Consider the following 25,333-nt stretch of genomic DNA (forward strand, 5'->3'; position numbering starts at 1 on the left):
ATATGTAGCAAACTAAAATAAGGCATGCCGTTAATCTTATGGGAGCGTAAGAAAGGAATCCCACTTCACCTTGACGCTTGGCGATTGTTTCTCCAAAAGTTAATTTGAATAACATTAGCTTTCACTCCCAAGTTAGTGATGTAAATTCCTCTGTGGTTCTCTTCTCCTGAATTGTTTCTACCAAGAAGAATATTTCCACAATCTCACTTTACAACAGTTCTAAAGTTTAGACTTAAACTATAGACAAAGGTTGGAAGACCTAATAATAGTTATAGAGTCAACTGAAAATGCTGTTAACCCCTGTCCTTGTAAAGATAATAATACAGCTGACAGGAGTCAGGAGGAGGCAGAGAGGGTAATGCTTGGCCTCTCAATTCCTTTTCAACCAAGTAAAGAATAAAGAGATACACCTCCAAAAATTAGCCAAAAGACACAAATTTAAGTAATATTATTTGAAGTGACGTTTACTACTAACAAAACTCAGGAGGTGAGAGGTAAGATTTATGTAGACTACACTGCTCTTTTTTCATCTCTCAGAGTCAAGTGATACTGTCAAAAATTTATGGGTCACTAACTTACAAATTTATGGTTTAGAATTTTGGAGGAAACCACCAAAAAAAAAAAAAAAGTTTAAAAATTGCTAGTTCCAAGGACTGAGCTGAGAGAGATAGAGAATGTTTACTTTTCACTTAATACATTCTTGATCCATTCTTTCCATTTCTGGCTTTTTTTTTCTTTTAACAATGATAATAAAATAACAAAATGATGACAATATTCTAAACAAATTGTTAAAATGTAAGACCAATAAACAAAACCAATTAAATATAAACTTGCTATCTTCATTTCCCAACTTTGTAAACCAATTTCTTCTTGAACAGTGTGAAGAGTAATAAAAAATGTGGGCTTTGAAGTTGGATAGACTTGAATTCCAGGTTTAGCACTTACTAGTAAAGTGATCTTGGGCTTAATTTACCAAACTTTCCCAAGCCTCAATTTCATCAGTCACAAAACAGTGATAAAATTTAGCTCGAAGCATTGTTATGACAATCTTAAAAGATATTGTATATTACAAGGCATTGATGAGGTAATACATAATAAAACTTGAAATGAGATAAGTTGTATTAAAATATGTGCCAAGTACGTATTAAGCACTCAACAAAGTTACTTGTTATAATCATTTACCCTCAGGCTGCTATCTTTGGGGTATATAGTTGGCAATTCAACAATAAAATCCAACTTAATAAGAGCATTGTATTTCTAGGCAACTACAATAGAGACAACTAATAGTTGGATATATTTTGTGCCTCCTGGAGCAGTGATTCTCAAATCTAATGTGCATATGAATCACTTGGGGTTCTAGTTACAAGGTCACACTCTGATTCAGTGCATCTGGGATGGGGTCCAAGGATCTGCATCTCTAACAAGCTCTCAGGGGTTGTCGATGCTGTATTCCAGGGACCACACTCTGAGTGGCAAGGCTCTAGATGATGGACTGGCAAAGGTATTTACAGACAGGAAATGTTCACATTACACACATGTAGGGGTGAATTGTTTCTTCTTTAAACAAGATAACAATGAATAGATGTGTATTGCTCTTTATGTTCAGAAATTGTTAGACAATAAATGAATACAGAGTAGATGAATCTTCTGTAAAAGGTCAGTGTGTCCCCCAGCTCTTGTCACTATTTACTCCCCATGTATCTGCCCTTGGATTGGCTGATGCAGTCACAATGTGAATAGTCTGACACTACTTGATCACCTGTGAGAGGTCACATGCCAGCGATGGAAGAATCACTTGTGCTAATTTATCCTCGACCTCTGCTGCCTCTGACAATTGTGCAATAGAGTATTTCACAAGTGTTATTATGGTAAATCTGACTCAACTAGAGCATCTGGGTTGACATTTTAAGCATTTCATATTTACAACCCCTTTGCAAAGGGATTTAGCAACGTCCAAAAAGTAGATATGCACTTGCCCTTTGAACAAACGGTCCCATTTCTAGGACTCAACCCTGAGGCTACCTTTTTGTGGGAGACAGAATAATGGCACCTCAAAGATGTCAATGTCCTAATCCCTATAGCCTGTGAATATGTTACCCTACATGGCAGAAGGGATTTCACTGATGTGATTAAATTAATGATCTTGAGATAGGGAGATTATCTTGGATTAAATAGGCGGGTTCAATGTAATCCAAGGGTCTTCATAGTAGAAGAAAGAGATCAGGATAATGCAATGTTCTCCACCCACCACTGCTGGCTGTGAGGATGGAGGAGAGGAGACAGGAACCCAGGAATGTGGGTGGAGGAACACAGCCCTGCTGATACCTTATAACCTATTTCAGACTTCCCACCTCCAGAACTGTAAGATGATAAATTTTTGTTGCTTTAAGCCATTGTTTGCTGTAATTTGTTACAGTAGCAATAGGAGACTAATACATCTTCCACAAATATGAAATAGCATGTACTTAAGGACATCACTGTGGTTTTATTTGTAACAGCTAAAGATTGGAAACAACTCAAATATCCATCACTAGAGACTAGTTGAACCAATACAGTGGCATGCTCTGCACCTGTGAAAAAGAATGAGGAAGCTCTCTATACCTAATATGAGCTGAACTTTAGGACATTTTCAAGTAGGAAAAAACAAGATACAGAACACTATGTATTTTGCCTTTTAAGTAGGAAAGAAAGAGAAATAAGAAAATACATATGTTCTTTTTTCATAAAGAGAAACACTACAAAGGTAGGCCAGAAATAAATTAATAAAAATAGTTACATATGGGGTGTGGGATGAAGAAGCCAGAGAAGGAAGCAAGGTATCACTGAGAATATACCTTTTAATATATCACTTTGATTTTTGGACTAGGTAAATGTTTTACATATTCAAAATATAAAATTATATTTAAAAATAATTTAAAATAAAATTAAAATATTCATATTTAATTTTAATCATTTTCTGCCTATGATTTACATTCTAAAACCTTCCCCAGACTTATTCTGCTGCTAATGGAATTTTATCCCAATGCAAAATAAATACTCAAGGTTGAGAAACTGTTTCCTGACAGAACTGTCAAAATCATAGACTGCTGGTGGGTTAAGACTGACCATTTCTGCTTATTTTGCTGTTTCTTAAATCATATTCTGACATCACAGACCTGACTGATAGGCTATAGGACATGGTACACCTCTTACAAAGCAAATAGAGAAAACCAATTTCATAGCGCTAGCAACACCGCCATCTGGTGGCAAAATATAGAGATACAACTTTAAAATTGAAGTACAGATTCTTTTTAAGTGGTGTGCTCTTTTATACTGAAACTACACGTGGGGAAAAAGAGCAACCGGAAATGGCTTGTAGTAAGACCTTATTAACTCCTGTGTGAAACTGAGGTTAGTCTTAATACAAGATACTGATCTATTACATTTAAAAATGCATTTAGCTTGTACAAAATCCTTATTGAAACTTCAAGCAACAGGAAGCAATTTTGAAAAAATTTATTTTAGTGTCAATTATAGACATGCCAAATCTATTTTCATAGTTTTAAAAAATCCATATTGCAAAAATGTAGCCAGTTTCAGTTTAAAGAAACAAACACCCAGGATGATTTACACAACTATTTCTGATTATCCAGTTCCTAAAAGTGAGAGATAGAAACCACTACCACATCCCAGGAGGGTCTAAAATACTGAATAAAATGCACCTTATTTGTTTTTCATTCTTCCTTTCCCAATACTGGCCAATGAATGAAATTATTTCCATGCTCAATTCTTATCAAAAACGGGAGATTTTCTCTTTCTTTTAAGATGACTATTTACATGTTAAATTAAACTGTAGAAGTGAGGCAATTAAGTCATTTGGAGTAAACATAACTTTGCTTTACAAATCTTAAAATAATTGTCATAAAAATACTATTTGGATAATTGCTTCAGTTGTGCCAACACCCAAGTTGCTATAAAACAAATCGATTCCAAAGAAATTTGTTGAGCACCTACTATGTGCCCTGCAAGACCCTGACTGAGGTAGGTACTGGAAGGGCCAGTGGAGGTGCCTAAGAGACAGGAAAGCTTTAAAGTTCACTGGACAGCTGGCAGTTCGTGGTGTGAAGGGCGGGGCTGGTGACGCAAGGAGGGCAAAAACAGACGTGCGTAAGATGGGAGAAAACAGAAAGGATGCCAATAAAAAGGGAGAAGGAAAGCTGTGGAAATTCATGGGCAACATCCTCATAAGCAAAAGTAGGGGTTGCTGTTACTTTACCTTATTCTTTAGCTCAGAGTACCGAATTGCAAGTGAGGTTACAATGTAGGAATTACCCTCTCTCCTGGCATCTGCAAGCACCCTTGCCGCGGACTTGCTCATCACGTGCACGACATAGAGAGGGCAGTTCACAGCGCTGGCTATGGTGATGGCCCTCTGCGTGGCTTCTGCCTCCACCGCTTCTGGGCGGCTTAGCTCATGGCCCTCGGGGCCCGTTATCCCCAATGCCAACATCTTCTTCGCTCCCTAAAAAGGCAGTGGGAACATACACCCAGGTGAGAAAGGTTTGCTAATGACAAACCCCATAATTTTTTTGTGAAACAAATAAACTGCCAGGCTTTTATTTTAGATCTGTTAGGTATAGGGGTGTGTGAATGTGCACGTCTACGGTGTGTGTTTTTGGTAAAAATAATCTACTACTCTCAAAGCATATGTTAATTTTTCATACACATATTTCACAATTAAATTATTTTGATTGAAAAGGTGAAAAGATATGAAGTCTGTTGTAATCACATTCTTTGAAAAGTAGTGTCCATATTTAAGGCTTATTATTGGTTCGGAACAAAGTATTCGCGTCCCCCATATTAGATCCTTAATGAAGTGACTCACGCTATTATGTAGTTAGTTCTATTTTTTACTGATTCACACTCTTCACTGCCTTCTCCCCCAGCCCATGAAATGATATTAGACCAGTACTTCCCCTCTCCAAAAGTGTTATTTCTTCCTTACAAAAAAGGCAGGCAAGTCAAAATGACTTGCCCGGTGTCACACAGCTAGGACCTGGAAGAGTCCAGCTTAAACCTGGTCTGTTTGAGCTTGCAGCTCATGCTTTCCTCTTCTTAACCCCCACCACTGCCACCTCACTCCCCGCCTCCTGGCTATGGGGCCTCCATCTCACTGACTTTAATGGGAACTGAGCCCAGGGAGAGAGACTGATCAGGTAATATAAAGGGTAAGAGACAGCTCTTTAAATCTTGCAGATGGTGTGCCCTTTGGGCATTAATAATGAAACTAACATGAGAAATAAATATCATCTAGATTCCTTCAGAACATATTTTAATACCTAGTTTCTGAAAAGAGTGGAGCTTTAAACAACTACCTAATGCACTGCTTAAGTCATCAGATTACACTGATGTCCACACTTTGGCATTTTGAACCAGCAGCCTGAGCTACTTTAAAAAAAAGAAAAAGTGCTGGGGATACAAAGAAAAATATTTGTGTTTTTTGAATAACCTTTGTTTGAGATCTAATAGCTGGTGTGAAAAAGGGAACTCCTCGTTCCAATGCATATACCACCTGCAAAAAAGTCAGAACAGGGCAGCAAGTAATTCGAGTCAAGTATTTCCAAGCCACAGAAAATTAGTTTCTGCATTTCCTTTCTTCCAATCCATTAAATGAATTTACCTTCTTGGGGCCAGTCATCCTCACCTGAAGTTATGGCTGTTTTCATTTCTGTGGAAGCTCTAGAAGGCAATTACTTACCTCTGCGATTAGGTCTCCATTTTCTGCATGAACCTGAGCAATTGCTCCGATTTCCTTACACTGAGAGAAGGCCTGGTACAGGTCCACATCTCTCACCATGTACAGATCTTTATAGGCCATAAACATCTTGAAGGAGTTCACGCCTTTATCTTGGGTAAGGATTTTCATTTCTTCTTTAACCTAAAAGGGCACAACAATCACAACAAAATGTCACTCTTATTTAAAGATAATATCAGCATTCGCCAAACTGTTGCATTCAGAAGAAAATGAAGTAAAATGAGGACTTCAGTTGAACTCCAGAGAAATGTAATTAAGGACTGGATCTTTCCCCTAGGTTAGACCTCATTTCATCTGATGAATTGCTCTTGCTGCGGTACTTTATTTATTTATTTATTAAAATTATTTATTTATTTATTTAGGCTGTGCCAGGTCTTAGTTGCGGCATGCAGGATCTTCGTTGTCCCGTGTGGGATCTTCAGTTGTGGCATGTGGGATCTATTTCCCTGACCAGGGATGGAACCCGAGGCCCCTGCACCCCTGCATTGGGACTGTGGAGTCTTAGCCACTGGACCACCAGGGAAGTCCCTACAATACTTTTAATTCATGAAAGAGTTAATAGAATTTCCACCAAATACTTCATTGCTATACTTAGATATGAAATTCTCAGCATCTATCTCCCGATGAGAAGAAACTATTCTAGAACATGAAAACAAATCCACTGGCAATAACAGAAGCAATCATGTCTCTAGAAGGAATCAGAGCTAATGTGAAGTAAAGGTTTGGGGTGAAATCTGAAACCTATAGGATGAGTTCGGAGATGGAGGTAGTGGAATATGTAGGCTGACCCACTGGCAGCTCCTGGGAGGTGAGCAACTCTGGACCAGTTGGAAGCCTCAGGAGCCTTCTGGGCTGCCAACTGAAAGAGTCTAATCACCAACTCCAATGTGTGGGGGTGTGAAGGAGAGGAGGTTCTCCACCACCACCAAGCGGTTCTCCGGACACCAGCTGGGGAGTGTCCTACAATTAAACTCAATTTTGACACTATCTACCTGCACCAGGTAGACTGCACCAGGTTCCACAGGTTAAGGGTTCAGTCCTAGGGGGTGTCCACGTTCCCACCTGCACTTCTGACCCAGCTGGCGATAAATCAAGTTCGCACAAACCCCTCCTTGGGTTCAATTAATTTGCTAGAGCAGTTCACAGAACTCAAAGAAACATTTGACTTACTGGGTCACCGGTTTGTTATAAAAGGACATGGTAAAGGATACAGATGACCATCTGGATAGAAGAGGTACATCATAGGGCAAGGAAGGAGGAAAGGGCATGGGGCTCGAATGCCCTCTCTGAGAGTGCCACTCTCCCCAAATCCCCACTGGGTCACCATCCTGGAAGCTCTCCAAATCCCATCCTTTCAGGTTGTTGTGGAGGCTCCGTTACACTGGCATGACTGATTAAGGCCTTGGCCATTGGCAACTGACCCGGCCCCCGGGCCCCCTCCCCTCCCTGGAGGTCAGCTGGGTGGGACTCTAACCACACAGCTGGCTCCCTGGTCAATCAGCCCCCATCCTGAGGTGGGGTCTAAAAGTCACCTCCATAGCATAAGAAAAGACACTTTTGTTGCTCTCATCACTTAGGAAATTCCAAGGGTTTTAGGAGCTCTGGGCCAGAGTTGTGGATGAAGACCAGACATGTATTTCTTCTTATAAATCATAATATGACACCAATGGTAAGGGACGAGTTAAGATCAAAACTAGCCTAGTAATTGCCCTTGCAGGTCCAATTCTAGTCTCAACATAAAAACTTCAAAGGAAAAGTCAGAAGATTTGACCAAATAAAATTGCTTGAATTTCTACATGTTAAAAAAAGACACACATACAAATTTAAAAAATATATAAACATCACATAAAATGAAAAACAAAAATACACAACAAAACAAAAATATATAACAGGGATAGGACTATTGCTTAGTTAATAAAAAATTAAAAAAGAGTTATTGCTCTTTCTACTTGATAAGAAAAACCCTAACATTCTAGGTGAAACATGTTACTTACAGTTCAAACAGTAAATACAAAGGACTAAACATGGAAAAAATGTTAACCTTTCTACTGATTAAAAAGTGCAAAATAAAACAAGGCAAATTTTCCTACTGAATCAGCAGAGTTTTATTTTATTTTATTTATTTATTTTATTTTTGCGTTGGGTCTTCGTTGCTGCACACGGGCTTTCTCTAGTTGTAGTAAGTGGGGGCTACCCTTGCAGTGCACAGGCTTTTCAGCACAGTGGCTCCTCTTGTTGAGGAGCACAGGATCTAGGCCCACAGGCTTCAGTAGTTGCGACACTCGGGCTTAGTTGCTCTGCAGCATGTGGGATCTTCCCAGACCAGGGCTCGAACCCATGTCCCCTGCACTGGCAGGCGGATTCTTAACCACTGCGCCACCAGGGAAGTCCCTCAGCAGAATTTTAAACATAGCAATATCACATGTTAAGTTACTCACTTCCGTCACTATTTATTCCCTTACTTATTTTCCTTACTTTTCTCCATGGCGCTTTATCACCTCGCATGTAATATATTTACTTGTTGGTGGCCTGCCTCCTCCTCTAGAATTTCCACCCCACGAGAGCAGGGGCTTTTTACAGTTTGTCCATTGCTATATCCTAGAACAGTGCCTGGTCCATAGTGGCCACTCAGTAACTTTTTGTTGGATGAATAAATGAACGAAAAGGAACTGAAAATACCAAAATGCTGAGAGTGGTCACCACTGAAATGATGGAATGGGTTCCAAGACACGTTAGGTGACAACAGCAAAAGTAGGGCTTGGTATAGTGTGCCTCATTTTTTAAAACTTCTTTATAAGTTCAAATTTTCTACCATGAGTCAATTATTTTTATAGTCAGGAAAAAAATGCTTTAAACATTGTTAGAATATTCACACAATGGGCTTCCCAAAGGGAATTATGATCTGCATTGCTCAGATGAAATACCTATTACGCCCTGAGTAGAAGAGGCTTTCTGAAGGTGATCTCATTAAACACCCCAGTCATCCACAGCGATATCACTGGGTAAGCCCCACTATACGGTACTACTCTTAGGCACAGTAGTTTAAGCCTTGCTATTCCAAAAGTGTGGTACCTGAACCAGCAGCATCAGCATCACCTGGGAGCTTGCTAGAAATGCAGAATCTCGGGCCCTGCCCCAGACCTACTGCTATGGGTTGACTGTATCCCCCTCAGATTCAGATGTTGAAGTCCTAACCCCCAGTACCAAATGTGACCTCACTTGTGTAAAACATTAATAAATAGAAACCTCAATTAAGTAGAGTCGGGAGACCAGAAGGGGGAGCTCTCACACCTGCATGTCAACACAGGAAGAAGAAAGACTCCTCTTCTTTCTTGGCAGCAAGGACTCAGCCAATGAAAAGTTATGGACTCTTTGTTTACTACAGCCCTCCCAGCTTTCTTTTCCCCTCTATGAAAGCCTGCTCCTTCCCTTGCCCTTCAGGGACTTGCCCATGGCTCGCCATGCTTGCTGACCCTGAATTGCAATTCTCTGCCAATTCCAAATAAACCCATCTTTGGCTGGAGAAATATCTGGTGGTCTTTGGAAATAGGGGCATTGCAGATGTAATTAACTAAGATGAGGTCACTAGGGTGGACCATAATCCAATATGACTGGTGTCTTTATTAAAAGGGGAAATTTAGACACAGACACATACACACACACACACACACACACACACACACACACACAGAACATCATGTGAAGATGAAGGCCGAGATTCAGGTGATGCTCCTACAAATCAAAGAATGCCAGAGACTGTCAGCAAACCACCAGAAGCTGGTGAGAGGCATGAAAGAGATTCATCCTCCTCACAGCTCTCAGAAAGAACAAAGCCTGCCAACACCTTGATCTCAGACTTTTGGCCTCCACAACTGTGAGACAGTACATTTCTGTTGTTTCGGCAACCCAGTTTATAGTTCTTTATTATAGCAGCCCTAGCAAACTAATACACGTACTGAACTTAATCTGTATTTTAACAATATTCCCAGGTAATCATTTGTATATAAAGTGTGAGGAACACGGGTGAGGGCACACATCTTCACCTTTGCTCCACCTTATAAAACAAGAGAGGGAGGAAGGAGGAAGGAAGAAGGGAAAGAAGGAAGGGAGAGAGAGAGGAAGGACAGGAGGGAGGGAGGGAGGCGGGAAGACCCTAAAAGCACAGAAGTGATCAGATGCCTCATTTAGAATGGTGCTTCTGGAGAAAAATTAACATTTCCTTTGGACTATAAACCTTGCTCTTACGTTTGCTCTACTATCTGTTAAAGATTGATTACTTGTTTTATATTAACTTTGTGTCTATTGCCCAAATTTTGGGAGAAGTGGGGACATAAGTTATATGGTAACTTCAAATAAAGTCACCCCTGTGAGCCCTTTCTGGCAAAAAGAGTTCTGAATTAAGTCCAGTTAAATCAAAAACATATTATTGATTTAAATCACAAGTAAAAGTTTCTTCCAAAGTACACATACATGTTCTCATGGGGGAAGAAAACATATTTTAACATCTCTCAAACTGTCTTTTCTACCTGAATCATGTTATCATTTCTGCCATGGCCTAAATAATCAGCAGATACGGAAGGTTGTATAAGCTCGGTTTTGAAATGATTTGACCAGGTGTTGATATTACTAGAGCATCAGGTTAGCACACAGCTGGGAGAAGGCCTTGAACACATTCCCGGTCTGTCCCTTCCTTGGTTTTTTTCCAGATATTAAAAAAATTTCTAACTGAAGTTCTCATCTGTGGGAAAAGACTGCTTAAAAGCATCCTGAGGTTGAAGTAGAGAAGTCCAATACTTTTAAAAATTACATTTAAAGTATTTACAATTGATGAATTAAAAATTAGGAAAGGCTATAGTGAATAAGCAATAAGATTTATCTTATCATCTTCATATGCTTTAAACAATTTTTTTTAGTTTTCTAAATTAATAATACCTCACAGGATTCAAAATTCAAACAAAAGAATATGCCATGAAAAGTCTTCCCTCCAATTTTGACTTTCAGGAAGCAAGTTTCTTTCATCAGTTTCCTATGTTTTGACATTGCCCGTTCCTTGATCTTTGCACAGAGCAAGAACTAGAGGACTAAATAGAAGAAACTGGAGCCCCCAGTGTTTCACCTGTTCACTCCACCATGTCACTGCCACATGAAGGCTGTAGTCACAGCAGACTTTGGGATCAGCCCAGCTTCGCCAGGTCTCGAAGGCTTCGATGAGGGAGTGGCCTTTGTGAGGAATGGCAAAATCAATGATCATGGTGGTGCCTCCTGCCAGGGCAGCCTGGAATCACAAGACGGTTTTCAATGGGTTAGCCATCAGTTTTCTAGTTGAGTAATTTGTCTCCTTGAGCAACATGCATTTGCAAGCACTTGGGCAAACTTGATGGGTCCAGGAAATTGCACAAAGATGCTGCCTGTTTAAAAGATCTAGAGAAACATGAATAGATGTTCCATAATAAATTGAAGTTTGAAGTATTAAAAGAGCTGGAATTGCTCCCGCAAAAAGAATGACACGTCTGATGAAATGAAAATGGCTTTGATCCCAAGAAAACAAAGTGAAGCTTGTAAAGAAAAATCAAAATGGAAACACGGAGAAGATTCATTTTTCTTATCAAGAAAACTATATTCATCATTGTAAAATCCGCTTCATTAGACTCAATCCGGGCGAACTGTATCTCTACACCATGTTCCACACAGAATCCTGGGAGGCTCACATGATTCCCACCTCGCCTTTGTTCCCCACAACCAACTGGTGACTCAATCTTTCCTTATTTCTCACCTGTCCCCTCTAATCCATCTCCAATGCTCTGGTCTTAGGGTCACCTCTCAGCTTGATCTTTATGTCCCCAGTTTTGCTCTTACTTCCTCCAATACAAATCCCTTATTGCAATAGAGGGAAATTTCAAAGCGCACATGTGACCCCCTTGACTCCAAGACTTAAAACTGAATGTTTTTCACTGCCTCTGAAATAGTGTTTAATCTCTCAACATGGTCTACAAGGCCCTGCACGATCTGCCTCAAAGCTTCTGTTCTCCTTGGCATATTACACTATGTTACATTACGACTGGATTAAAAACGATCAAGTTATTAAATCAAATGTTTTTGACTAATTATTGACATTGATTATATTTAAACTAAGATTACAAGATGGTTAAATGTGTTTTTAACTGTTGTATTCAAACAATGTAGGTGAAGAAAAAAACAAAGGCAGAGATACACTAGCGTACCGGTTAAGGGCACCAACCAAAGAGGCTTCTTGGTTCCAGGGCCCAGCTCAGATTCAGCACTTATCAGCTATGGCACTCTAAGCAGTTCCTTCCTTCCTTCATTCCTTGCTTCCTTCCTGCCTTCCAATTCGTTCGTTACTTCCTTCCTGGCACAGTATTGTTCTGTGCATTCTGTACATTTGATCCCCAGAACTTATTCATCTTATAACTGGAAGTCTGTGTCCTTTGATCAACAGCTCCCCATACCCCCCCCACCTCTCCTCCCCAGCCCCAGCAACCACCATTCTACTCTTGGTTTCTCTGAGTTCAGCTTTTTTAGATTCCACATATAAGTGAGATCATATGATATTTGTGTTTCTCTGACTTATTTCACTTAGCACAACGTCCTCAAGGTCCACCCATGTTGTCACAAGTGGCAGGATTTCCCTCTTTCTGAATAATATCCCATTGTATATCTACACCACATTTCCTTTATCCGCTCATTTGTAGATGGACACATTATTTACATCTTGACGTGAATAATCCTGCAAGGAACGTGGGAGTGTAGACAGCAATTCCTTAACCTCTGTGTGCCTTTGATTCCTAACCTGTAAAGTGAGACAATAATTGCACCTAGACCATAGGGCTGCTGGGAGGATTAAATTGAGGTGACATATATAAAGTGCTTAATACTGTGTTTGACTCATGGTAAGTGCTTCCTAAGCTTCAGCATCACAATGCGTGATGAGCCTTTGCCCCACTGTTTTAGAATCAGGCATTTTCCCACTTTTCATACATCGACTCATCTCACCACCAGAAACATGGTCCTGTTACAACAAAGAAGGGAGTGCCACCAGCTTCTCTCCCAGGTCTGCACCCCTGTCACCTTCCCCCGACAGTCCCCCAGACACAGCGGGTCCTCCCAGGTCCCAGCTGGTACACGAATTCTATTCTATTCCCCGTTTTCTCGCTTATTTCAATGTATGTTTATTTTTCCTCAAGTCATTTGGTCCCACTCCAACTCTTTTTGCTTTCAGAAATCTCACTATTGATACAGGATGCTGTACTTTATCTTTAGATAACAACTGCCTTATGCACAGCAAAACAATACACATTTGCATGTCTTAAGAAATCCCTATTGGTATAATGACGATACCAGAAAAAATTCTTTAGGCTCTGTATTTTTATTTGAATGCAGATTAATCTTCCCACCTTCTTCCTTCTAGAAAGGGTCTTCTCACAGATATCCCTTGGGGAGGAAGAGCATTTTTCTAATAGAAAGTGCTGTTAATTAAAGTGTTCGAAGAAAGTACTTTTTTAGTGTCTACTGAACTAGAAAATCAAGCTTAAAGAACAATTCTTTCCATATTAAAAGTCCATCACAGGCAGGATGTGGGGAGACTAGGTACAGTGCTGGTAGAAATATAAATAAAATGATGCACACACTTTGGAAAATAGTTTGGCAGTTCCTCACAGAGTTACCACATGACCCAGCAATTCCACTCCTAAGTATATACCCCAAAGAAATGGAAACATGCCCACGCAAAAACGTGTACACAACTATTCAGAGCAGCATTACCCATCATCATCAAAAAGCGGAAACAACCCAAATGCCCATCTACTGATGAATGGATAAACAAAATGGGGCATCTTCACACAATGGAATATTATTTGGCCATAAAAAGGAATGGGGTTCTGATACACTTGCTACAACTTGGATGAACCTTGAAAACATGATGCTAAGTGAAAGAAGCCAGTCACAAAAGATCACGTATCATATGACTCCATTTATATGAAATGTCCAGAAGAGAGAAATCCATAAAGACAGTAAGTAGAATAGTGATTGACTGGAGCTGGGGAGATTGGGGAAAGTTGGGGTGATAGCTAAATGGTACGGGGCCTCTTTTTGAGGAGATAAAAATGTTCTAAAATTGAATGTGGTGATGGTCGCACAATTCTGTGACTATGCTAAAAAACATTAAACTGTACACTCTAAACAACTAAATGTGTTGTGTATGAATTAGATCAATAAAATTATTACCAAAAAGGTCTACCCACGTAAGCTATTATATGGAGTAAGTGGGGTGTTACACACAATGCAATGAAAAGTCTTCCCTCCAATTCTGACTTCTAGGAAGCAACCAACATCACCAGTTTCTTGTGTTTTGACATTGCCCATTTCTTGTTCTTGTACAGAGCGAGGACGAAGGGACTAAGTGGAAGAAACTGGATCTCCCAGTGGTTCACCTGGTCACTCCACTAATAATGACACACAAATAATCAGACTAGAGAGGGACACAGACATATGCACAATCATAATAAAATAATCAGATGGTAATGACAGGTAGCAAGTACACTTCCATAATAAACATAGTATAGGTATTGCTAAAGGGAAGTTACAATTGCTAAGCTCCCTAGAAGAGGTACAGGGAAAAAACTCCTGGGACTTAAGGGAAGGAAGACAGATCAGATAAGACTAGGATTTGATTAGCCTAGGACATAAACATGAAGTTGCAATAAGGATAATGATATCCAATTTTTAGCGAGTGCTTATTATGTGCCAGGAACTATTCTGATGTTCTAAGTGTTTTAACCATCTCATCAGCCCTGCAGCAGGTTTTATTGTTAACCCCTTTTTCGAGTTGAGGAAACTGAGAGCAACACCATGAAATAACTCCCCAAATCTCACAACTAGAGAATAACAAAGGCAAGATTGGAGCTAGGTCATCGGGCTTCAGAGCCAGTGCTTTCAGGAACAGCCAACAGCAGAGGAAGCTCTGAGAAAAGGGTCCATGAAGAAGAATCAGTAGAAAAGTGGTAAAGGGCAGAACGTATATGCGAAACAAAAACGGACTCACAGATACAGAACACCAACTTGTGGTTGTCAAAGGAGAGAAGGAAGGAGGGGAGGGACAAATTAGGAGTATGGGATTAAGAGACACAAACAACTATGTATAAAACAGATAAGCCACTAGGATATACTGTACAGCGCAGGGACTTATACCCATCATCTTGTAATAACCTATAATGGAGTATAATCTGCAAAACCACTGAATCACCAGGCTGTACACCTGAAACTAACGTACTATTGTAAATCAACTGCACTTTAAAAAAAAGACGACTGGGATGTGTGAGGCAATGCTCCTAGGGGAAGGCAGGGCAGTGGCTGGCTGTCTGCAGGGGTGACGGGGGTCTGTGAGCTCGTTTTGACTGGGGTGACTGAGAGGTGGCACAGGAGGGCACAGATGAGGGCAGCAGATCTGGCGTTTGCAGGGAGCACGAGTTCCGTGGAGAGAGCACCCCGAGTGTGAGGTGCTTGGGCCCATGTCCACTCTGTGCTTGCAGACAGAGAAACGCAGCCCTGATGCTGAAGGGCACTCAAGGGCAGGAGAAGGATGTGGCAGTCACCTTGCAGAAGATGCCAGAGGGGTCCCAAGGTCAGTGGAAATGACCAGAGAGAGAGAGAGAAGCCACAGCAACATGCTCCAGAACATACCAACGCTGAGCAAGAAAACAAAACAGGTCTGAGCCAGGATGAAACGTTTATAGCTGCTGTTTCTGGGTGGCGTGATTACAGCTCGTTTTAATTTTCCTCTAGTTAAATTTTATTTTCAAAGTTACTACATTTTCTTTAATGGAGCCTAACTTTCTTAAGACAAAAATAAAGACTTTACATACATATGAGACAAATCCATGTATGCATGTACATGCCATATAAATTAGGTAGCTCGACTTTGATGGGCCTCTTATGAGACTGAAGATGTGATGGTCAAACAGCCCCCCTCCCTTTTTTTAAACTAAAGCAAATTGAAATTCGTGGGGCTATAATTTAACAGCTCATGAATAAGGATTTATCACAAATGCTCTACCTTCCTAATGAACAGAAATGGAGCAGCCACTTGTTTTTTTTGCTTTCTTCTTTTTTTTATAAATTTATTTATGTATTTATTTTATTTGTTTATTGTCTGCGTTGGGTCTTCATTGCTGCACAGGGGCTTTCTCTAGTTGCAGCGAGCAGCGGCTACTCTTTGTTGTGGTGCGTGGGCTCCTCATGGCAGTGACCTCTCTTGTTGTGGAGCACAGGCTTTAAGCAGATGGGCTTCGGTAGTTGCGGCACACGGGCTTAGTTGCCCTGCGGCATGTGGTATCTTCCCAGAGCAGGGCTCGAACCTGTGTTCCCTGCGTCGGCAGGCAGATTCTTAACCACTGCGCCACCTAGGAAATCCCTGGTTTCTTTTTGTTCTGTTTCTCCTCTCTACTTTCCTCCTCCTCACCCTCAAAATGGGAACAAATCTAGAAAAACTGTAGTGCCTGAGAGAGGATAGCCTGGGCCAGAGTGGGCAACATATGAAAAATGGAATTTATCTTTTTCCAAACCACTGGGGCTTTACCCCTCCACCTGCTGCAGGGATCCTGGCTGCTACCCGGGGACCTGGTGAAGAGCAGCCAGGCACCATCAGTGCCCCAGCCTCCTTTGAACCTCTTTCTTCCTCCTGCCTCTTTGGTTCTCTCTGGTTACCCAGGTTCCCTTGGCTGCCCAGAGTTATCTCAAATCCCTGAATATTATTTCAAGGTCAGAAATGTTCTCTTCTTTCCACTGGATCCAGAAAAGCGCATGCCAAAGCTGCAGTTCTGTAATCTCAATTAGAGGGGACACCTGGAGGTGTGAAGGAGCCCTGCCCCTCCCAGGAAGTATTTGCCTCTTGAAGGAAGAGCGTATTCAAATGCCCGGTCCTGGGTTAAGCATCCTATACACATGAGCTCATTGGACGAAGCCTTGCTGCAGCCCTGAGAGGTAGAAATTGCTTTTCTTATTCTATAGTTGAGGATAATGAGGCCCACAGAAGTCAGATGACTCTCCAGGGTCTCACAGCTGGTAAATTCTCACTGGGAACATGGAGGAGGATACAGATTTGAGCAGGAGATCTTACATCCCGCCTGCTCTGGGCCTCAACCCCATGCAGGCCATCCCCCCTTATCCGACCTGCCATTTAGTATGATCTGGTTTCTAGCCTGTTGCCCCAGGTCATCAGTGAATCATTACTTGGAGAAATGCAAAGGTTGGTAAAATGAATCAAGCACTTAGGAGACCCCAAACCATATCAAAGCAAAACAAATCCCATCAAACTATAAATTGTAAATTCACAAATGAGATGCAATTTTAGGAAGCTCACGTGATGTTCACCACTGCGACCACTGCCTCTGAAATAATACTCCCCTAAAAGAGTTACAAGGAAAGGCCCAGAGGAGTGCTTCTTAGCCTCCACACATCTATTCTCCCTGGGATAATTAACTTTAGCCAGCAAACCAATTCATCAGAACATCGCATTCCTAGCTCACCTTGGATATTTTCCATATTCATTGAATGGCTTTTAACATCAGATGCTTCTAGATTCACTTCACAAAATGTTCACCAGGATCAACATTTGAAGAATGAAGAGAGTTTGGGGGAGGAGAACCAGTAAGGGGTGAAAATTTCTTTCATATTTTTATACAAAACCTAATTGTTTCCTTTGTATTTACTGCTGACTGACTTCACCTTGATTTGTCAGTTAGCCAAACAAAATGCATTTACCTCTCCTAATCGTGGCTCATAAATCAATTCTTTTAGCTCCTAATTACTTCGGCTGTTCTCCCTTGAAAACCTTCCAGTTTGTCTAAAACCTTCTCTTGGGGAGAGAAGAGCATTCTACCAGTTTGTCTTAAGTGCAAACGTGATAGAATGTAAATTGGGATAAAGTCTAACCAAGAGTGGGGTCAAAACATTATATAACACAATATTTTATTTAACACTGTATTCGGCTGTAAGTCATTATTGAAAGCATCCCAAGCATCTTCTTTCCTTTTATGGGGTTGCTGGATTTTCATTTCTAAGCTCACCCTGGAATAAGTGACTTTGTTTCACTAAACTTTTTCAGAGGATCTGCTCAATCCAAATAAAACAAAAAGAAATCCAACAGTATATTCGAATCTTAGGGAGAAAAACTCCTGGCTGAATTTTTTAGCTTTCTCATAGTCACTAAGACTTATGAAAACAAACTTCATGATCCTAGTTTATGTTCCAACTCCAGAAGCATATCTAGCTTTGTAAAGATGTCCTCCACCGTGCCTCTCCACACTCCTTGCCTCCCCAAGTGTGAAATTTTAATCACACCGTCACCCATCCAACTGTGCAAACCACAGACTCAAGAGGCACCCTTGACATCTACCTGTATTCTTCCCTATAGCCCTAAGTCCAATCCATCAGCAACCTGTCCCATCCCCAGCATACTCCAGAAGTCAACATACTTCCTGCATCTTCACCTCCGTTGCCCCATGCTGCCCGTATCTTCTGACTAGACTAGACCACCTTGTTTCCAGCCATGCTGGCCACTTGCAATCTCTCATTGACTTCCCTCTGCTCTTAGAATGAAGGAAACAATTATTACACCGCCCATAAAGCCCTGCATGATCTCAGTTCCTTTCCATCACAGAGAGACAAGTCACCCATACTCTTCTCTCCCTGTCCCCTCTCTACCTAGTCTAGTGACTCTCAACCCTGGCTGCACAGTGGCATGGTCTAGGGAACTTTTATCTTGTCCCCCGGAGATTCTGATTTAGTTGATGTAGTTTCATCTCCGTATGCCTCACGTCTGTTACAGTGCCTGGTACATAAATATTCTTTAAATGTTTAAGGGAGAAAGGGAGAGAGACCAATGAATCTCCCCCAGAACTTATGAGATGGAATATTAAAATGTTTCACTTTTCCAATAGCGAAGTGGGAAAGCTGTACAAATTGCATATTCATGTGAGATTTCATTTCTCAAAAATATTGCTAGCCCTGGCTGTGTGGTTTCTGAAAGCCTTCTACGAAAATATTACCGTGGAATGTAGACTCTGAGCACATTTGAAAGCTGAATGCTCAGTTTTGTCCAAGCCCGCTACCTAATCAGTGTTAACTAGGACTTTTAACAAAACAGAATTATAGTCTATTTCTATATATATATATCTATGCCTCCAATAATTTCCTGTTTTTGAAAAAAGATTATGGTTTGTTTTATTTTAAGCTTTTGTATGTGTGAACAGATCCTCAGGGCTCAGGAACTCATGATTATCACTATAACATGTGATTTCTCTATTAGATGCAATGAAGTGTAACAGAAAAACTGAAGTATCCTCCCTCAATTGTTACTTGATATCTGAAAAAAGAGCACAGAACTGTGTTGAGGATCAGGCTCTGGGCAGTTGCTAAAGCTCTCTTATCAGAAAGGCAGCCCAGTAATGCCAGCAATTATCACTGGTTACGAAGCACAAGGGAAAAATGCCAGATCAAAAATTGTCACAAATAGTCCAAGTTAAGTCTACGAGTCCAAAAGTCCACAGTATATATTTTATTATTATTACTATTATTTTAAGATTTATTTATTTTATTTTTGGCTGCATTGGGTCTTTGTTGCTGCGCTTGGGCTTTCTTTTAGTTGCAGTGAGTGGGGGCTACTCTTTGTTGTGGTGTGCAGGCTTCTCATTGTGGTGGCTTCTCTAGTTGCAGAGCACGGGCTCTGGGTGCATGGGCTTCAGTAGTTGCGGCGTGTGGGCTTAGTAGTAGCGGCTCATGGGCTTAGTTGCTCTGCCGCATGTGGGATCTTCCTGGCCCAGGGATTGAACCCGTGTCCCCTGCATTGGCAGGCGGATTCTTAACCACTGTGCCACCAGGGAAGCCCTATAATTTATTATTAAAGCCAAGATAAATTAGAGCCCCAAACACCTCCAGTCTGCCTGCCATTGAGAACAAAGATCACAGTTTTCGTCTCTATAACCCCAACCACAATGCCTGGCACTTAGTGGGTTTCTAATAACGATTTGTTGACTGAATTCATGGAACATAACTATCAACTTGAATATTCCTTAGCCTAAAGTTATTCCATATTAGATGGCAGTGACAAGGCCTAGAATATGCCATCGTGACATAAAAGTCCTTTGAGCTGAAGGCATTTGAGAATAGGTTTTATCCCCTGAACCCCCTTACCTGCCTAAAAGCAGAGCCTTTCAAAAGAACTGAATTGTCATAAATCCCCTTCTGGGAAGATGACTCTTACCCCCTGAGACTAGAAGCCTGCACTGCACCTAAACAGACCTTGTCATGAACTATAATATCTCCGTCTATTCTCCTAAGAGCCCATTGGTCTTTCCTAAAAGTCATTTGTTTTCCCATAAGTGCCCTTTCTATCTGCCCCCTGCCCCCAGCTTCTCCTATTAAGAGGTCATTTGTTTTCCCATAAGTGCCCTTCTTCCTCTCTCCTTCCCTTGTTAAGGTGATACAGAAGCCCCAAATTCTAACCTCCTCCTTGAATCACATTTTTTCTCTGAACTTGTGCTGCAGGAACATGAATTTTAAAAATCTATCCTTTCTCTTGTGAATCTATCTTTTGCACAATTAGAAGGAAAAATGTTTATATGTGCCCCCCAAAAGAAAAATCTGAAAGGAAAATGTTAAAAGCATAATGTTGAAATTATAGGTGATTTAGATATTATTTTTCTTTATACTCTTCTGTATTTTCCTTTTTTTTAAAAAAAAAAAAGCAGTTTCTTCATTCAACTAATATATATTAAGTGAATATAATGCTCCAGCATTTTCCTGAACAATATATGCTTTTCATTACTTAAAAAAAATTTTTTTTAATCCAAGATGTTCTAAGTATTGCCTTGTTTTACAGATAAGGAAATGCTGACAACACTGAGAGAGGAACTGACTTGCCCAAGGTCATACAGTCAGCCCCCGCCACACACAGTCAGCCTGCACAGCTTCTCGAATGAACCCTTCCTGGAGCTCCAGCAAGCACTGGAAACAGGGACTTGGTTTGCAACCAAGTTCTCTGAATCACGGCTCTTCTATCAGGTGAGGAAGCTCTATAAATACAACCATAAATGTGTGCTTAATCATATACCTTCCACTGCCTTATTATAAGTAATCACCTCCATGGCATTTTACCAAAAAGTTCCAGAGCAAAGTATAATTGTCTCTCTTGAAAATTTTGAGAACTTTTTATCCTTTACAAAAAAAGTGTCCTGCATTTTCTCAATTGAAAAAAAATGATGATCCCTTTGCCAGCTACTGATGCTGCCAGGTTTTTAATGTGAGTCCACCCACTCCAAGCTGTATCTATGTCTGAATACAAATATATATATTTAAAAACTGGCCGAGTTCTTTTGATTCATTCTCTTATCACAGGATGTAGTAAAAGCAAAGTCATATTTCCTTCAAGTTTATCTAATTTGCAATACCCATTTGAATAAAAAAATCCCATTGTCTTTCACGACGGATACTGAATTATTGGAAGACCACTGTACATTTAGTATAGACCAACAAAATGAAATATGATTTCTTCAAAGTAGAATGCTATTTCCATTACTTACATCAGATGAAAAGCTTTTACCTGTAATTAAGTAAATCAATTATAAGCTTTAAACCTACCTCTGACATGAATTAGATTTCCAAAATAAGTAACCTTTGGTTGGCCTGTATTTCATTTTTAAAATTGGGCTCCATCCTAAGCTAGTGATCAATACACAGAATACCACAAACAGTATCCCTTCTGTATGTCACATATTACAAATGATTAGCCTGATACTTGCAGGAAGCACACAGCTATTGGTCTAACCTTTTGAGGCCCATCTCCTGAAAGCGTGATATATCATTCTTACTTTATGGCTTTCCGTACTTAAGGTACCCATTTCTGTATCCTTAGAGATGATGTGGCTATAAATGCATGTATAAATGTCTCACAAACCCACTCCGTGTGATGTGTATTTATTTTGACAACCTTAACTGCTTCCAGTGTTGGGGAGGTGAAGGGCTAATGTTTTTCTTAAAGACAACTTTGCTCTGTCTTCAACAAAAGACATCTCACAGTAACACACACCTTACTTATTATACACCTTTTTCATCTACCTACTGCCATTCTGATGAATCTAAACTTTAAACTTTTTTTCAATCATCATTTCGGAAAGGAAGAGAACCTAGTAGGTAAGAGCTCTAGGGATGGCAGGCAGTCCTGAATTTGAAGAGCCACTCTGCCACTTACTAGGTGTGCAACCTTGGGCAAGTGACTTAAGTTTCAGTTTCTTCAGTCGTAAAGAGTAGACAATGGCACCTGGGACTCTCGGAAGACAACGCACAGTTTAGCACAGTGCCTAGTACATAGCACGAACTTGATAAAGTAAGTGTTACTTAACAGTATTCATAACATGTTTTTCAAGTTTAGTATATAACATAACCAGCATTGGTTATATTATATATTACAAAGACTTCTTTGTCCCTGTTTTCCCAAACCAGAAACTCCATCAACATTGCCTTGGGAATTATCGTGAAGACTCTAGAAAAGAGGACAAAATGACTCCATAATGCCCTTCTTTCAGAACTCAGGCCAGTACCTCAATGCTCACGTTTATCTGTATTTACCTGTCTGGCTCCCTTTTATGGAACCTCATTTGTTTAGGGGGTGGGGGTGGGGATCTCCTGGAATTCAACCAACCAATTTTCAAGTAGACTTTTGCAACTTTGGCCTTTTGTGAGTACTGTTTAATGTTCAGCATGGATTTAGTCTTTGCTGAATCTTTGACCTCATCTCTGACCATATCACATTCTGCTTGAGATCCTCAGCTCATGAAAAACATGTTTTCCTTTAATGTTTTGACAACCTTGAAGTATAGAAGTGCCTAGAGAATCAACTGGTGAATAAGTTCTTTCAAATGGTGAGAACACACTGTAATATGCTACAAAAACCTGCCTGCCAAGTATGAAATTATAAATCTCTCCGGGCTGGAATCCCAGAATGGACAAGAACAGACAGAAAACTAAGAGCCACCTCCCAGGGTCTTGGGGCATGCACAGATAAGTTTGAGAAAGAGGAGGAATGTCCTGCCCCCACAGCATTCTAACCGCTCTTCTTGGCTGCCTCTCCTGGAACCCTGATGAGAGAAAGGGAAATGATGAGGGTGGATAATGCTAGCGGGCCTGGTGACTGATGGCCAGCAATAGCAGCAGCTCCCCGCTTGGCAAACGGGGGTGTCAGTGAAAAGCCACGCTATCCGCAATGCACTTAGGGAATGATGAGTCTGTGATAAGAGAAAGTGCGTGTACTATAACTGAATACAACAGGTTACAAAATGTTTTATAATACAGGTACACACACATACACACATGCACAATACAACCACAATCGTGTAAGATAAAGCATATGAAAACCATAAAGACAGTATACCAAAACATTGGTTGACATTGAGTGGGAGGTTATGGGTAATATAGCTCCTCTTTCTACTTTCCTATTATTTTTTTCCAACTTTCTATAATCGTGTATTGCTTGGCTATCTAAAAAATGTATTTTAAATGTCAACATAAATTCATTGAAATTTAGCAAAGTTCACATTTTAGCAAAAGAGAAAAATGAATACTCTTCAAGACAGGTAATGATCTTTCCTATAAAAGACTTTGACCATTGTCCTCATGATAAAGGTTGATAATCAATAACTAGGAGGAAGCTTTGCAAATGTTCACATCAACAGCCTGCCCCACGTCCATCTCTGAGTCAGGTGGTTCTTTTTTCTGTTAAACATTCTGGTCAATCATAGAGGATTGAGAGTGGGAGAGAGGTGTAGGGAGAGTGAAACTGTTAGAAATCGGTTGGGTAACAGATATATCCTCAAAATTGCTTTGAAAGTGTGCACTGCCTATACCTAGACTAAACAGCCCCATCTGTTTCACATGCATCAGGGTGTGGCCCACCAGGAAAAACCCACACATCCCTGAGGGAGAGCTTAGACCTCAAGGATATCAATACTTCCACTTTGCAAGGAACTGTTTCTCCCATCACATTCCCCAAATGCAAGCCTCAAGGAGGGTCTAGGTCTGGCTCCAGCCAAAGCGCTCCGTGCAGTTTTAACTTTATGTTCCTGTAACGCTGCCCTGTTCATCTCTAGATCTTGTTTTCAGGGGCTTTGAGGATCCCTTTAAGGTTCTTTACATAGACTGAGTCTCTAGGCCTTTGTGTCTATAGAAACTCAAGCCTCCCTCACTTGGGGATCCATGATCTGATCCTCCTACACCATCAGTAAAGCTGCAGGTGCTCAATCAGCAAGACTCAGGGTCTGTATTTGATGTCCCCTGGGCAAGCAGGTGGGAGAATGGGTGGGGCCAGGTCATGTGCGAGTGCTGGGAGACCATTTCTGCAACACCTTTTCGGCCTTGTACTTTTTTCTGCTGGCGGGCGGAGACAAAGATTGTGGACACCGGGCGCTCCTCGCCATCACCCGCCGCGCACTGCCAACTTGCGAGTGACGGCAGTCAACTTCTAGATGAAGGGGTTTTTCACTTGGTTTTGGCTGGGGATGGAGGATGGGGAGAAAAGGCTGGGGGTGTCCACTCAAAAGAGTCTATAGACAGTACGGAGGACTTGTGGCCTTCCACAGAACACCAGCGAAAATGAGGGGTTCAGAGGGAGAGGTGTAGAGAAATGAAGGTGAGGGAATAGGCTGCCTTAAACTTGTCATATTACCCAAAGAGGAGCAGGGGGAGCCAAAGCTGGGCTGGTGCCACCGAGAAGGGTCGCCTAGTAGAAGGCAGCTCGGCGTGGGGCGCCTAAATCCTGCTGGGGTGGCTGCAGGCTCGCTCCCGCCCACTCAGTCCCCAGCGCGGCCCAGGCGCGAGCCGGCCCGGCCAGACCCGGGGGCCGCCTGCGAGGCGGCCGAGGGCTCGGCGGGCGTCCCGGGGTGCAGGGTGCGGCGGGCCGGGTACCTTGGTGCCCTGGTGGAAGTCGTCCACGGACCACGAGCCCATGAAGGGGAACTGCATGTGCGTGTGCGTGTCGATGCCGCCGGGCAGGACCAGCTTGCCGGTGGCGTCGAGGACCCGCAGCCCGGCGGGCGGGTCGCCCGGCGGCCGCAGGTCGCGCGCCAGCGCCCGCACCACGCCGTCCTCCACCAGCACGTCGGCCACCTGCGAGGAGTCGTCGTTGACCACGCGGCCCCCGCGGATCAGGAGCCGCGACGGGGACGCCATGGCGAGGGGCGCGCGCGCTGCGGGGCCGCCCTCCTTCCAGCTGCCCGGGGACCGCGCGCGGGGCCCGGCTCCGGGTGTCTCAGCGGCCCGCCGCGGGGCGGGAAGGTGGGGGCACGGGGGCGGGGCGGCTCCACCACGGGGGGCGGGGCCTGCACCGAAGGGCTGGGGCGGAACCCGAGGTCCGCGCGGCTCAGACACCGAAAGAGCGGCCGCCCTGAGTCCAGGCGTACCTCCAGGCCTCGGTCATTGGCAGGGAAAAAATCTTGGAGGTGGTTTTTTTTTTTTTTTCTTTTAAGCTCTTTATTG

The 25,333-nt window shown here is 41.8% G+C and overlaps 1 protein-coding gene across 3 annotated transcripts in view; it reads right to left on the reverse strand.

Annotated features, from left to right (window-relative positions):
* Nucleotides 1-25,127, reverse strand: part of DPYS (dihydropyrimidinase) — an 80,103-nt gene extending 54,976 nt beyond the window's left edge. For 2 of the 3 annotated variants that reach the window (XM_057734118.1, XM_057734120.1), the window contains exons 1-4: nt 24,764-25,127; nt 10,911-11,069; nt 5,738-5,917; nt 4,312-4,501 (exon numbers count right to left, since the gene is read on the reverse strand). In XM_057734118.1, coding sequence (XP_057590101.1) covers nt 4,312-4,501; nt 5,738-5,917; nt 10,911-11,069; nt 24,764-25,027 — 793 coding nt within the window. In that variant the 5' untranslated portion in view covers nt 25,028-25,127. The remainder of the gene's footprint in view (nt 1-4,311; nt 4,502-5,737; nt 5,918-10,910; nt 11,070-24,763) is intronic. The other variant, XM_057734119.1, reaches the window with a different exon arrangement.
* Nucleotides 25,128-25,333: the final 206 nt, after the last annotated feature.

This window comes from Hippopotamus amphibius, chromosome 5 (assembly GCF_030028045.1).
Source record: "Hippopotamus amphibius kiboko isolate mHipAmp2 chromosome 5, mHipAmp2.hap2, whole genome shotgun sequence".
NCBI classification, from domain to species: domain Eukaryota; kingdom Metazoa; phylum Chordata; class Mammalia; order Artiodactyla; family Hippopotamidae; genus Hippopotamus; species Hippopotamus amphibius.